A 14,121-nucleotide genomic window follows, 5' to 3' on the forward strand; every position below is an offset into this window, starting at 1 on the left:
GGCTAATGGCTATTTGCAAAACATGAGAGAAAAAAACTTTGTTTTTTCTTGGTTATGATTTAGTTGCATCTTTGAGAACACCCATTTGTTTGACTGACGTTATGTTTAGATGCACACAATATCATCTATTGTTTATGAGACTGGAACTGGAGTTTCACCTTCATTATTTTGATTATTTGTGATTTGATTATAAATGACATTTGAAATTACTGAAAGTATCAGGGGTGAGAATTATGCCACATAAATTATTCAGAGACCTGGAGTCAATAAAATGCTTGAGTACAATGCTTAGAGATGAGTAGGCATACAGATCCTTGCTGAGTCTATATATGTAGATGAATTTCTACAGTTTATAAATAGAAAATAGAAATATATAAATAGAAAAAAAATTCTATCTAAATTGTGAGTCAGTTTATCTCATCATCTACCTTAACCTTCTGAATGCTAAACTGGAATTAGCTTGATCACTTCTTAGGTATTAACTAAATTGTGTTTTCCAGTCTAGTGCCAGATTTTTGAGAGTGCCGTTTGACTTCTATAATTTCCATTTTAAAAGGGTTTTAGAAAAGCTGTTTGTGTGTGTGTGTGTGTGTGCATATAAATACACATGAATATATTTGTGCAGGTGGAGTTTTTTTCTTTACATGTCCAAGGAAAGTTGAAATGACTATAGTCTGCCTGATATTTAGTCAGTTTGTGAACACAATTACCATCCCTCTGTGCTTCAGTGCTTTACGTCTCAATGCCTGTGGTAGGTTTTTAATAATTTGATATGTGAGTTTCAGCTTATTGGAATTTTATGTTTTTTTCTGTGCCTGGGAAAAGAAAGTAAGCTAAGGCAATTTTAGCAGTTAAGTAACAGCAAATTGAAGCTTTCTCTCTTTGGTGTAACAGTTTGCTAACTCTCTGTTATAGATAACTGGCACTTAGGTTTAGTTGTCATGAATTCTTAAAATGGGATTAGTGTAATAAAAGGGTCTGTAAGAACAGAATATTGTAACTGTAGCACATCAGCTTGAAATTGATCAAGAGTGTGATTCTTTGTTTTAAAACAGATGATTTATAGTTACTCATAAATTATGGGTTTCTATTAAACACATAAGTCATAATTTTTTTTAAATTTGGCAGCTTAAGCAGTAAAAATGAATGTGTCATATTCATGGTTTTAAGCTAGTATTATAAGTCTGAGTATAGGAAAAAGTAAAACAAACTAGAGGTTGTGGCTTTATTTTATTTTAAGTTTTGTAAGTTTTGGCATAAAACATTATTATAAAAATAGCCTGACATAGCTAAACACGTACTATGGTTTTAGTAGCTCTATAGTACTTGACAGAAATTGTTTGATTTCTTAGTATGCTAAGCTGTGTTGGTATTCTCTTTTTAAGTCCTGTGGAAAATGAAAGGAGGCACATAGGATATGGATCAAATATCTGGGTATATAAATGGTGTGACCTGTTAACCAAAAATTCTCCAGATATGAATGGCTTAGTAACCCAAATTAGTGCAGTAGTAAACAGCCGTTTGCTGGACATTGGGTACTATTTAGCTGAACATCACTGATGTGTGCTGTGTGTAGTTCCAACCTGACAAGCAAGACATGGGTCTGTCTGCCTCATAATTGAGCAGTGCTGAAAAAGTATTTCCAAATGAAGAGCTAGGACTCTTATTTGCTGGAACGTAGCTAGGAGTGAAAGGGTAGCTGGATGTTGTCTGGATTTGTTTTTCACTGTATTGGAATTACTAAGAGAAAAGCCAAAAGGAGTTGACAAGTCATGTTTTGTCTGCAATCAGCCAATTAGCAAATTTGAGTAAAATGTGCTTCAGAGGGAACACTGAAAAATACAAGTGTAAGGAAGAGGTGCAAGAATTTTGCAAAGCTTGGTGTATCTTCCTCAGTTTCTCAAAAGATCCTTACCAAGTGCTTTGATCAGGATCTGCAATTTTTTTTTATTATTTTTTTTTAGATCTAGAATAGAAATCAGTGTTTGGAAACAATTCTAAACAAATGTAAACTAGAAAAAAAAATCTCAGGCTATAATGAATGAAAATATTTACCCACTGGAATAATTTATTCAGGAACACAGTGAAACCTCCTGGTCAAGATTAGATATGTTTCAGAAAATGGCACAAAAATACATTGTACGTAAAACAAAACTGACAGACTTGATTTCAATAGTGACTTATATTTCAGTGGTCTGTATTCAAAGTTATAATCGTCCATTTTGGTATTAAAGTGTATTTGTTGGCTGTGGATGTTTAGACAGATTAACTTTAACTGAAAGTTATATATGAGATATAACGTGCCTTTCTAATGTCATACATAAATCTGTTGTCATACATCAATCCCATTTTAAAGGAACCTGTATACCATAAGGTAGGCTTTAGGAAACAGCTAATGGGTAGGACGTTTGGACAGTGATGTAAATAAAGGTAGCTAGGAGGGCTGGTTGCAGGTACCTTATTCGTGCATTTCCAGTGAAGCTTTGCTGCCACGTAGTGGTGGAGATTGAAGCTAGTTTGGAGATGGATGGTCCAACCCTCCTATTGATCTCTTAAAAGCAGGTAGGTGAGTGTTGCAATAGAAGTGAACCTCTGCTCTCAGTTCCCCGGTGCTACAAAACTTATCCTTAGAAAATGTGATAAGGAATAAATGTGTCTTCCAGCATCTCTCCACCTTGGAGGTGTCTATATAACATGAGGTGTACTGTGTTTTCTCTGCAAGAACCAGGTCCAGCAGGGCAGGGAAGGACGTTTCTGGATGATAGCACACTGCCTGTTTCCAGCTTTTAAATCCAGAATGTGGCAACTGCAATCATAGATGATGTTAACTGCTATGGAATGTGCTAAGTAAAATTACAAGAAACCAAAATATTTAAGGTCTTTTTATTGTAAATTCTAGGCAGAGAATTTCAAGTTTGCTAGGCTGAATTCCTGAATTTTTATGTTGCTGTTAATGTAATGTCAGGAATAAATTCTAAAAATATGAAAGAGTTTCTTCAGAATAAGTAAATACATTGAGATGGCACCCTTAGATCTTTGTTTTCTGTAATTACTTTTTCTAATAATATCTTAAATAGAAGTAAAAGGTCTGTAAAAGTAAGTAAAGGAATAGTTTTAAGGAATTTCTGTCAACTTTTACAGCTTCTAGAATAGCATAAAACTACTAAAACCACCAATAGAAATAAACTTGTAGCACTTTGTAAGCAATTTGGCTGTTAGTGAGGGACCAAAATCCTGACTGTTTACTATGTGTGGTCAACCATGGCACATTGATCTGATCTGTGATTAACAGTGCCAGTCACTGTCTATAGACCTCTTTTAATGGTGAGAAGAATTGTCTTCAAGTTGCTGTGATACAAAAGTACTTAAAAGGACTTGAAAGTCTTGAAGAGAAGATCATTTATTTCATTTCAGTGTAGTCCAGTCAGGCCTGTAAGTGGAAGTGATCCTTCTACTGTGATGCTTTAGTATTTCATTCTTGTCTGTAGAACATTCAGCGAGAATTAGATTGTGTGTTGAAGACAGGAAAGAAATATAGTTAGCAAGGACTGTATTTTCGTTATCTTTGATTTCTAGTCCTATAGACCTGTTCCAGAAAAGCTCTTAGAGAAAGACAGCTCTAGCTGTTTCAGTTCCAAACTGTGTGGGTTGTCTGCCTTATTAAGGTTTTCTATCTCTTCCTATATTTGGTTTAAATGAAGTTAATGTTTAAAATAGTCCAAAATATGATTTAAATGAGGTAATAGAAGCACACAAAGAATATCCTTTTTTTTTTTTTTTTTTAATGCAGAAAATCTACTCTTACGGAAGAGAGTTACAAAGTAATCATTTAGTTACAGAAAATCTAATGTAGTTCAGGAAACTGTCAAACTGAAACAGACCAAATACATGTGTGTGTGTATGAACTACATAGTATATCAAACTCTACACCAAGGATATGGTTTAGAAATTCCTCAGAAATAATAAATATGAAGGGGACTTAAGAATAGCAACATATGCATATCAATCTTCTTGCCACCACCCTTTAGTATCCTATATTAGTTAATGATAATCCTAAACTTGCTTGAAAACTGACCACTTGCCTTTTTCAAGCAATGTACTTTCAACATTACTTAGGCATTCTTGTATATTTACCTAGTCAGATTCAAGCTTCATTAATAAGTATGTCCACTATTTTTCATCTGTAGAATCCAAATTTTTTTATAGAATATTTCATAGAGGTGATAGCTGCAGTAGTCTTACCAATGACATTTTGTCCAAACTTGGGCACCTGATATGAGAATGAAGAGCTGGAATACTCTCCTTGGGAAATGTTTTATAAGTCCTCCTTTCTAGTAATTCATCTCAGTAGGGTATTCGTTAGTGACTTCTGACAGCAGACAATTGTACTTTCATGTAGCATCAAACTCCTAATTTAGTAGCTATGCTATCGCTAGCATTGATTCTGACAACCTATTGTAGCATAAGAAAAGAAACAACAGAATTGTGAGAAGTTCATTTGCAGTCAATGGCAAAACTTCTACAGAATTCAAGAGTTTAGTTTTTCTTAGTTTGTCAGTTCCACATAGCAACATTTTTCATCCTTTAGGACAGACACCACCTTTCTTTTCCCTCTATATGCGTCCTCCCTGCCAATTGAAGTTATGACCCAGAGCAGTTCAGGTGATTAACTTTAAATTGCTGTTTGAAAATTTCTTACACGAGTATGGAACACAGAGCAAGTTGGTTCGGTTTTATTATTGTTTGTATAAGTAAAAATAACTTAAGAATACCATAGCATACAGTACAGAATGGTTTTGGAAAAGAGTTGCTGTAAATGTAATATAAATGTAATATAGTTGCTATAAATTTAAAAGAGTTGCTATAAATATAAAAGAGTTGCTAAAAACAGATGTTTACTTTTGTTACCTAAAAACAAGTAGTCCAGTAGTGAAGCTCCTATAAAATGAAATGAAAATTTTAACTTCTTCTGTATGCCCTCTCCACTGTGAGAGAGTTGTAATTTTCACTTCCTTGTCTATAATATAATTAGTTTTACATTGCAGTATATACTGCTGGAAAAATCTGGACAACGCTGTCCAATGAGATCTGCTGTGCTTGCTGCAGTTCTTTTCCTTTATGCAGTTTCACAACAAACAGGCTCATGCTCTTATTTGTAGTAACTATGGAAACTTTAGAAGCTCTCTTTCTAAAGCTGAGCATACAATAAAGTGCTTAAAGTGTTGGTAGGATTAGAGACTCTAGAATATGTTTAATTTTCTTTCTGTGTCTCTATCTTTGGAGAGGAGCAAGAGGGTAATGTGAATATTAGCTGGCGACTAGCTTTAATCTCTGCTGACACTTAAGTCTGTCTAGGTCTGCACACAGCCATCCAAAGGTCTTAGCCTCACACAGCATGCGAACAAGGGAAATCATGCATATTCATGACTGAATTTGCAATGGAAAACCTACATGCAGAAAAGAGTTTTTGAATGAGTGAAAACGTTATTGAAAACATTTCGCAGCTTCAGCTACAGTAGTCAATAATGATAAATGCCATAATGATGATAGAGTTCATAAGATAATGGGGATGTCTTAGATATTATGTAAGCATGAATGGATATGATAATAGGAAAACATCATTTGCTGTGGATTTTAGCAGTGTTTTTGTGTTGAAGAACATTAAGATGATGGAAACAGGATTATTCCCAAGGCCAATACAAAAAAAAAAAAAGTACTTTTTTTTTTTTTCCTGTGTGACTCTGCATTATTGAAAACTGTAACTGTTTTAAAATTGCTTTTTAAATTATTATTAGTTATATTAAGGGAAGTGTTCTCTTATGCAAGTGGAGTTCAGTGTTGTGTTTTAGAAACATGGGAGAAATGTGCACCTCATCCCAGGAGCAGAGCTAAGGGGGGTGATAGCATGTTTCTCACAGCTCACTGGGAGACCTTCGTGTTACTTTCTGGCACTTTCATCTGCATTCATCATCGGGTATACTTTAGCATTCCAAAATTCATTCTTACCTTTGGGGCTGTTGAATATGACTCTGCTTCTGGATAACTTTTTTTTTTTTTTGGTATTTTATTGTTGGTTTATATACTCAAATGTAATCTTTAGTAGAAACATTGAACTTATATAACATGTATGTATTTTGGCACTTGTCTTTTCATCTAACCCATAGTAGTGATGCAGGGACAGAAGACAATACCTTGATATTCTCTCTATCATGTTCATCTTTTTGGGCTTGATGTGATATATTATTTTTTTTTCCTAATTTCTCTACTCTGTCACTGTCCCATCTGGATCCAGCTTATGCAATTTTTTTCTTTTTTTTAATGGTGGAGATGTGCAGCATGCTTCCTGACAGTCTGAAAACTGTCAGTAAAAAGCCCCGCAGTTGTTACTCCCTTACCACTTTTGATTTCCAATTCTGAGCCCAGAATTGGCTCAGAATGTGAAATGCTGCTTGAATGTGAAAATAAATGTAAACTGTAAATGTAAAATAGCTTCTTGAATGTGAAAATAAATGTAAACTACTATTAAAGGATAATAGGCTGTTTCACTGATTCATGACAATACAGGATTATTCCCTAGCGTGTGTGTTTCCTGTGACATTTGGCCAAGCTACTCTTAATTTAAACCTTTCTCTCGCTGTTGAGGATTCCATATGTGCTTTTTATTTCAGCCCCTTCTCTATTTTCTTTTGGTATCTAAGTAGCACTGTAGTTAGCTTACGTCTCATATTTTTATTTTTTTTGTCTTCCTTATTCTCTTTGTGTCATTTCCTGCCTTAAAATTAAGGTTGTGAAGGCTGGATAAGGTCTCATGTTAAGAAAGCTGCTCCTGTCAAATGCTGATGTTCATTCACATTGCTTGTTGCATCAAACAGCCTATCATTACAGACTGCCTTTGCTGAATGAGTGTAAACCTAAGGGGGCAGTTGGAGATGGGAGCAAGGTAGGTACAGCAGCCAGTGCAAGGTACACTTACAAAATTATAAGACTGCTACTTAAAGAATGTGTGCAGTGGCTGGTGCCATGGTACTGGATTTTCCAAATGTTATGATAGATTGTGTAAGAATGTCCAATTCATGCATTTTATTCTTTCATCTGAAGTTCCCATCTTCCCCTGTTGAGTTTTCCCCTCCAGTCACCCCCTGGCAAATGCCCATAAGAGCACTATCTCATCTCTGTGCTTAGACACTGTCCAACCCAAAAGACGTCAAGGAGATGAGTAAATTAAGCATATTCTTCTACTGGATGTGAAGCTACATGTAGTGAATAATTGGTGCCCTGCAGGCAAACCACTTTCGTGTGATTCAGAATGGCTTGCCTCCCATATGGGTAACTTGGAAAAGATTATATCATCACATAGCTTTTCAGCTGCAGAATTGGAGCTAACATCTCTGACACTTCATAAAATGAACACTGTAGTTCACTTGGAAGATGCCCGACTGATAATCCTGGGAATTTAAATCCTTTGTCTATGGCCCTGACATGTGCCTCAATCCTGGCCTCAAGGGACCACCTTAGAAGGTGAATAAGTTGTGAATAAGTTGCAGCTTGTGCCCATTTAAACGTGAGTAGGAGCTACCTGTTGGTGATCATAGTGTCTTTTTTGTTGGCGAGTTTGTAGAAGTACCCAGAAACAAAGAACTGAACATAGATAGTATTAGAGGTTAATTTTTTTTTGTTAACATTTCTTTATCTTTTCCCACATTTCAACTTTCATGGTGAAAGTAGTCATCTTTCTTGTACCTGATTTACAGCTTATTTTGCTAGTTCTTGAATGTGCAGTGTAGAGGTGTTAGGACTGTAAGTACAATGATGTGTTTTTTTTGTTTGTTTGTTTATTTGTTCGTAATTGTACTAGGAAGATCAATGGAACATTTCAATTAACTATAATTCTGTTTTTTAAAAATGTCCTTTCAATTCCTGCAGTTCATCTGTGTTTTTTTTATTTATTTTTTTATTTAAGATAAAACCTAGTAAATTTGCTTGAAGTTAATGGATATACCTCATTTAAGCTTAAATTATCTCATATGCAAGTATTTGCAAGATCAGAGTCATAATCTATATGTGTCTTTTTCAAACACTAGATTTGTACTGTTTTTCTGTGTTGGATGGATTGGGAGGAAATGTTAAGAAATCATTGCTTCATCTTTACAAGAAAAGAAAGAAAAACACACACACACACACACACACAAAAAATGATCCTTAACTTTGTGCAACAGTTGTGAACCAGTGGGCGGTATACGCTATCCGAAATCTCACTGAACAAAATGAGAGAAACCAAGAGCTTATTGCACGGATGGAGGAGAAAGGACTGGCTGACAATTCAGTCCTTGAACGTATGGGTTTAGAAGTAGAGAAACAAGATGATAAGTTACTTCTGAGATCTGTCAGAAAAAAGCCTTCGTGAACAAAAAATTAAGAACAGTCAAATCATTAAAAGATTTCTCATTTGAAATATTTTCCCTGCTGAGACAATCAAGGCTTCTTCAATTTTATTTCCAGTCGGTTGGATTCATTCTGTTCACTCTCAGAGAAATCACCAAACAATTATTCTTCTTCAGTGTTGTAAACAAAAGGACACTTATGCTTTTTCTAAATACACAGTGCATTTTTACAGTATAGTGATTTACAGTATACAGCATAGTAGTATTTTTGCTAAATACATGTGTGCCATACCTTGTCTTGGTAGTCAAGAAATGTAAATTAACTTATAGAAAAAATCTTTCTTTTCAGATGATTGAAATTTCATTACTTTCCCGTTTCATAGAAAGATGTCATGCATGCAGTATTAAGTTGTTACAATTCCTATTGCTGAACGTGAAGAAAACTATCATGAAAAACATAGCAAAAATATCTGTCTTGCAATTTGCCTTCTGTGTTTAAAAGATCTGTGCTGAATCAGGGCAAAACAATGAAAGTTGCTTGTCTTCTATCATGGTGCTTAAATAGCTATATTATATAAAGAACAATGGAACACTGGATGTACGTAAATATTTAGTGAATTAAACAACATGCCTTCATCAATTTAAATTGTTAGTAAAATGTCGTTTTACCTTGATACCTTTCAGTCTTCATTACAAGTATATTAAAAACAAGGCTGTAGCTGTTGCGGCAACAGATGCTACATTCCTTTGCACTGGGGCATGTCTCTGTTTTGGAGACTTTGGTGTTTGTTTGAATTTTATTTGTTCCTTTGGATGGTAAGTCAGCCCACTTTCCTTTTATTTTGCACTTCTCATGGGTTTTCTGAACTCTGGCAGACTGCTGAAGAGGTAGTTTCTCACTGTGATTAATTCTAGCAGTTTCTTTTCACCCCTCTGCCTTTCCAAAACATTGACAAAACTCATTTCCAGTTAATTAATTCAAGAGAGGCAGAAGAATGGAAGGCCCTGCCTCTTCATTTTGGGTACCCTCCTATATTGTTGTTGGACCCTGCCACTGTGGAATGTGGCATGAATGAGATGGATGGGAGAAGGGGGGCTGAGAGAGGGGAGGGGGTCTTGGGTGGGGTGTGGGGGGGTCAAGGTTAACTCTGTGTGTGCCATACCTTGTCCTGGTAGTCAGGAAATGTAATCCTCCATGTATAAACCAAACAAGAATTGCAGATTAATGTTTCTAGATCTTTGCCATTGCTGTCATTTGGTTTTCTTTGATTCTGTCTAACAGAAAGGTCCCAGAAAAGTTAAGTTGTTCACATTGTTGTCATTTAATCCCACTCTCTCACTAGAAAGACAAGTTAGTATCCTTAAACATCGTGTAACAGACACTGGGCCATGTGCATCAGCTCCTCAAATCCCATTTTTGACTTCAAAACTAGAAAACGTATGTAGTACCTTGGACTATAAGAAATGTATGGTAATGAGTGTAGCCAGACTACTAAGATCTTCTCAATTTAATCATAAGGCTTTAATATATACCACACTGACCAGATGGGAATGGAATTGATCTAGTGGGATTTTACCTTCTGGTTTTCAAGGCAATGATACAAAACTGCTAATTCTTTAGCCTTTTATTAAGTAAAGAATGTGTATAAAGGGATAATGGCAATAGGAATACGGACTCTTAAGCTTTGTTTCTTTTAGTGACAACCTAATTAAAAAGAAATGGAGAAGAAAGAAAAGTGTTGTTTTAGAAAACACTTTTTTTTTTTTTAATAATGATTTGACAGGAACGTTTCAGAGGATGTTTAAAATGGTTGTGTTTAAATGCCAACTTTATAAAGTTATTTCTTATACAGGTATTTTTTGCTACCTGAATGGAAAAGGATATGGTTTTGGTTCTTCCTGAGCATGTGCTCTATAAGATTGTGGTTTCTGTATGATTTTCCTAAGCCTTAATTCTTATAGTTAAGCCAGAATTAATTTAACACTTAAATTACTAGGTTACATAATATTTACAGATGGTTTTCTGTTTTTTTTTTGTTCCTTTGTTTTTAATCTTCATCTTCACAGCACAATTGAAAATTCATAGTTCTAGCACCTAAATAAGCCCTCCAAAAACTTTACTATAAAAACACACTCTTTTTATTTGGAAGGCTACATCTTTCAAGTCTAAAAGGAAAGAATGAAGCTTTTATTAACAAAGGAGCATCAAATATAATAGTACCTAGAATAAAGTGAAGCAGTTTTCAACTGAGGAATTATAAAACCTCATACACATTTATTTTAGCAATGCTAGTTAGGAAACTCAGATAATTTAACAAAGTGAGAAAAAGTAATTATCCTGAACAGAAAATGAACTTCATATGTGAAGGAAAAAAATGCAAAGAATTTCCTTTTACTTAGGGTAATAAAGAGTTAAAATCCTGTTCACAAAGCAAATCCAGAAAGAACATGGGTTGTGGAAAAAGCAGTGGGAGTCCCTTTTTCCTTTTAAGCAATAGGGAGCTTTTTTTTTTTTTTTTTTTAACTTGATGGTTGTGCACCCACCCAAGGAATACACACAAACCCATAAATATAAACCAAATAATAACAAACACAAATAACTAAAAGGGTTTTGTGTGTTTCAGTGCATAATGCAGTAATAGTTGTGTTTTCTAAATGGGAAACGTAGGGCTTTCACAGTACAGAACATGCTGATTACTGTATTGTGAGAGGCTGGCTTTTGATTTTCCTAGGTGGATTAATTCTCAGAACACAACAGCTTCCCTGTCCTCCCCCAGTGGAGTCCAAGTCTCCAATAGGCTTGTTTTATATGCTAGGGGATTAATACAGCACAGCAATCAGTCATAAAGAGCAAGCTTTATTGAGTTTGTAAAGGGGCAGAACAGTCAGATCAAGTCTTATGACCATCTTATTGCTTTCGAGTGCTTCCAAACAACAATGATCAGATCTTTTTTTTTAAGGTCCATTTTTTTATTAAAAGCTATTTGCTTTTAAGGAGTTAGCTTTTCATCATTAGCTTTTTAAAAAGCTTACTTATCAGTTGTGAGAAATAAGTTTAAATGTTTGCAGAGTTCTGAATTTTTACTCCTTCTAGTAAGTTGTGTTTGTTTTACCTAAAGTACTTGTAAAACTTTTGTAAATGCAACGAACAAAAAATAATCCCTGGTGCTTAGTGCCATTGTCACGATCTTTATTTAACAATTGATTTTATGTTTTGAAGTTGATACAAGTGTTTGGGTAGTAAGACTCCAAAAATTCTCCCCTTTATTTCCAAATAAAACTAATCTAAATATGAGGCTGTACCTAAAACTACTTTAAACGTTTCTTTGTACCTAGCCTTATCTGCATCACTGTTTTATGTTGACTTAGAATCTTAGAATTTGCTGTCTTCTTACAGTACAGTAAATAAACTTCTTCATAGTAAATGTTGTTAGCAGAGAGGGGTGAGAAACTGTGAAGTAATGCAAAAGCGGCCATTTTCCCTTCCCTTTTGGCTTCCTCCTTAAAATCACCATGGTTTACTTCTGCAGTGTGCACCATTTTGGTACTGGAGAGCTGCTGGGCCAGGCAAGGGGAGGCCCAGAAGTGCAGTGGTGGGCAAAGCCTCCAAGGCCTCCATGCCTCACTCATGTGGAGGCCCGGTAGAGCTGTCCAAGGTGCTGGACCCTTGTGCCTTGCTGCTCGGGTGCGGAGACTGACAAGTCACTGGCATCATTAAAGAAAGAAGTAAGTTTCTTAGGTGGACTGCCTCCTTCTGATTTCTTTCTGGGATGCTTTGCAGTATGTTGAAGTCACAGCGGGATAAAAGTGTGTGTGCACTGTTCTTAGAGTATACCCCCCAAACAAGTGTTTCTTATTCTGTTACATGTGGAAGATATTTAGGTTGTGATTGCTGTTTATGGGCAGACCTGTAAGCAGTGTCCCTCTTTAGGGTTAAATAATGTTTTCCATGTTGAGATCCATTTCCAGTTACTTGTTGCTTGGCGAAATTGTAACTTTTCAAGTGGAAATCTTCCATGCCTCTTCAGGGTTAATTAGTTTCTTTACAGGAACTTTCTGTTATGGTGATTTCCGATAAGATGCAGTAATTTATGAAAATGAGAAGCTAATGCTTTATATACATATATAGTGTATATATATATATATATATATATATATATATATATATATATATATATATATAATAAATATAAATATATAAATTTTAATTATATAAATTATAATTATAATTTAATTATAATTTAAATTATATATAAATTATATATAAATTTTAATTTTATATAAAATATTATATAAATATTATATAAATATATATAATATATATAATTTTTAAAATTTATCATAAATTTTTAAAAGACTTAACTATTCTTCATATAAATGATGACTATGTATATTCTTTCTGTCATAATCCAGTTCAAATTTGTCCACATTGTAAGCTTTGGAAAACCTTTAGTTCGTGCATTCCCAATGGAGACTTGGGAGAGCCAAGCCACTGTTTGCTGAATTTGCTTTTGCATTGTCTTTGTTCCAGTCATGGCCATTTTCAATAGCTATTGCTCCTGACTAGCGTGTTGCTGGCAAAAGAAATCAAAAACTGAGAGCTTCTCTGCACTTTTCTGTGGGCTGCCTGCTGATGTCCATCTAACATGGAGTAAGAAACCACTCAAACTGGAGACTGCAGCAACAAATAAAAGTGGACCTTACAGGGTGAGAAAGGGAGTAGTTCTGGTAATTCAAAACCAAGAGAGGACTACTAGAGGACTGAGAATGCATTAGCATTCCATTCGTAAAAACAAACCAGAGAGCGTGGTTATTTAGCATCATTCTTTCCAGACTCTGACAGTTTCAGATTTTTGTAACCCAAAAGGCGTCCTTTAGGAAGATCCTTCCCTCTCCAGTTTAAGATCAAAGCAATATCTACTTTCACACCAAGTTTATTTTGGACAGGATTAGCTACCTATGTCTTTCTATTGCTTTATTAGAATCAAAGATATTCTGCTGTCTGGCTCAGTGTTTTCTGCAGCCTTACAGTTTACTCTAATAGTCATACGTAATTCAGAAAATAATTACTTATTTTAAATATGTAAATAGAAAACAAAATATTTAAATCACAATTCATATTTTTTTCACATCTTTTGTAGGAAAGGTAAAAGAAGCTGAAGGTAAAGACATTGAAATCAAGGGCATTTAAAATTAATCCCAACTTCTTTTTGCTGAATATTTTATCACAAACACCAAAAACCGATACTGCTTTGTATGTCTTAGAGACATCACTGAAGCTTCGTTAGTAAGAAACACTGCGTTGAACTTGGTCTTGTTTAAATTTCAGGTGATTTTCATAACATATTTATGCTAAACCTGAAAATTTCCTATCATTTTTGAGTGAAAACAAACATAAGTTCAGAGAAACAGTCATGTGAAAAGGATCCTCTGCACACCATAGACTGTCCCTATTTCTGATTAGAGGCAATGTTCAGAAGGCTTATTTGTAAGAAAAAAGCAAAAGAAAAAATTTAATGTGTGCACACTCATAAAGGGGAAGAAAAAGGGGACAGCATCATTAGTGAAAAGAAACTGGGAGGCATACATACAACTGTCTTTTGTTACCCTATGTTCCTCATCAAAGACCTGCAGCAAACCTCATGTTCTGCTTTTTCGAGGCCCATCATGATGGGTTCTGCCAGAATTGCTCATTTATGAACAAGACTAAGATCTCTGCATGAAAAGCCACCTTCCAGCC

At 34.9% G+C, this 14,121-nt stretch overlaps 1 protein-coding gene across 6 annotated transcripts in view; it reads left to right on the forward strand.

The window, feature by feature from the left end:
• The window catches only part of ATXN10 (ataxin 10), a 108,966-nt gene extending 99,911 nt beyond the window's left edge, over window positions 1-9,055 (forward strand). For all 6 annotated transcript variants that reach the window (XM_068657924.1, XM_068657944.1, XM_068657915.1 and 3 more), the window contains one exon: window positions 8,217-9,055. In XM_068657924.1, the coding sequence (XP_068514025.1) occupies window positions 8,217-8,404 (188 nt within the window). In that variant the 3' untranslated portion in view covers window positions 8,405-9,055. The remainder of the gene's footprint in view (window positions 1-8,216) is intronic.
• The last annotated feature ends 5,066 nt before the right edge of the window (window positions 9,056-14,121 follow it).

Source organism: Anas acuta, chromosome 1, assembly GCF_963932015.1.
Source record: "Anas acuta chromosome 1, bAnaAcu1.1, whole genome shotgun sequence".
NCBI lineage: Eukaryota > Metazoa > Chordata > Aves > Anseriformes > Anatidae > Anas > Anas acuta.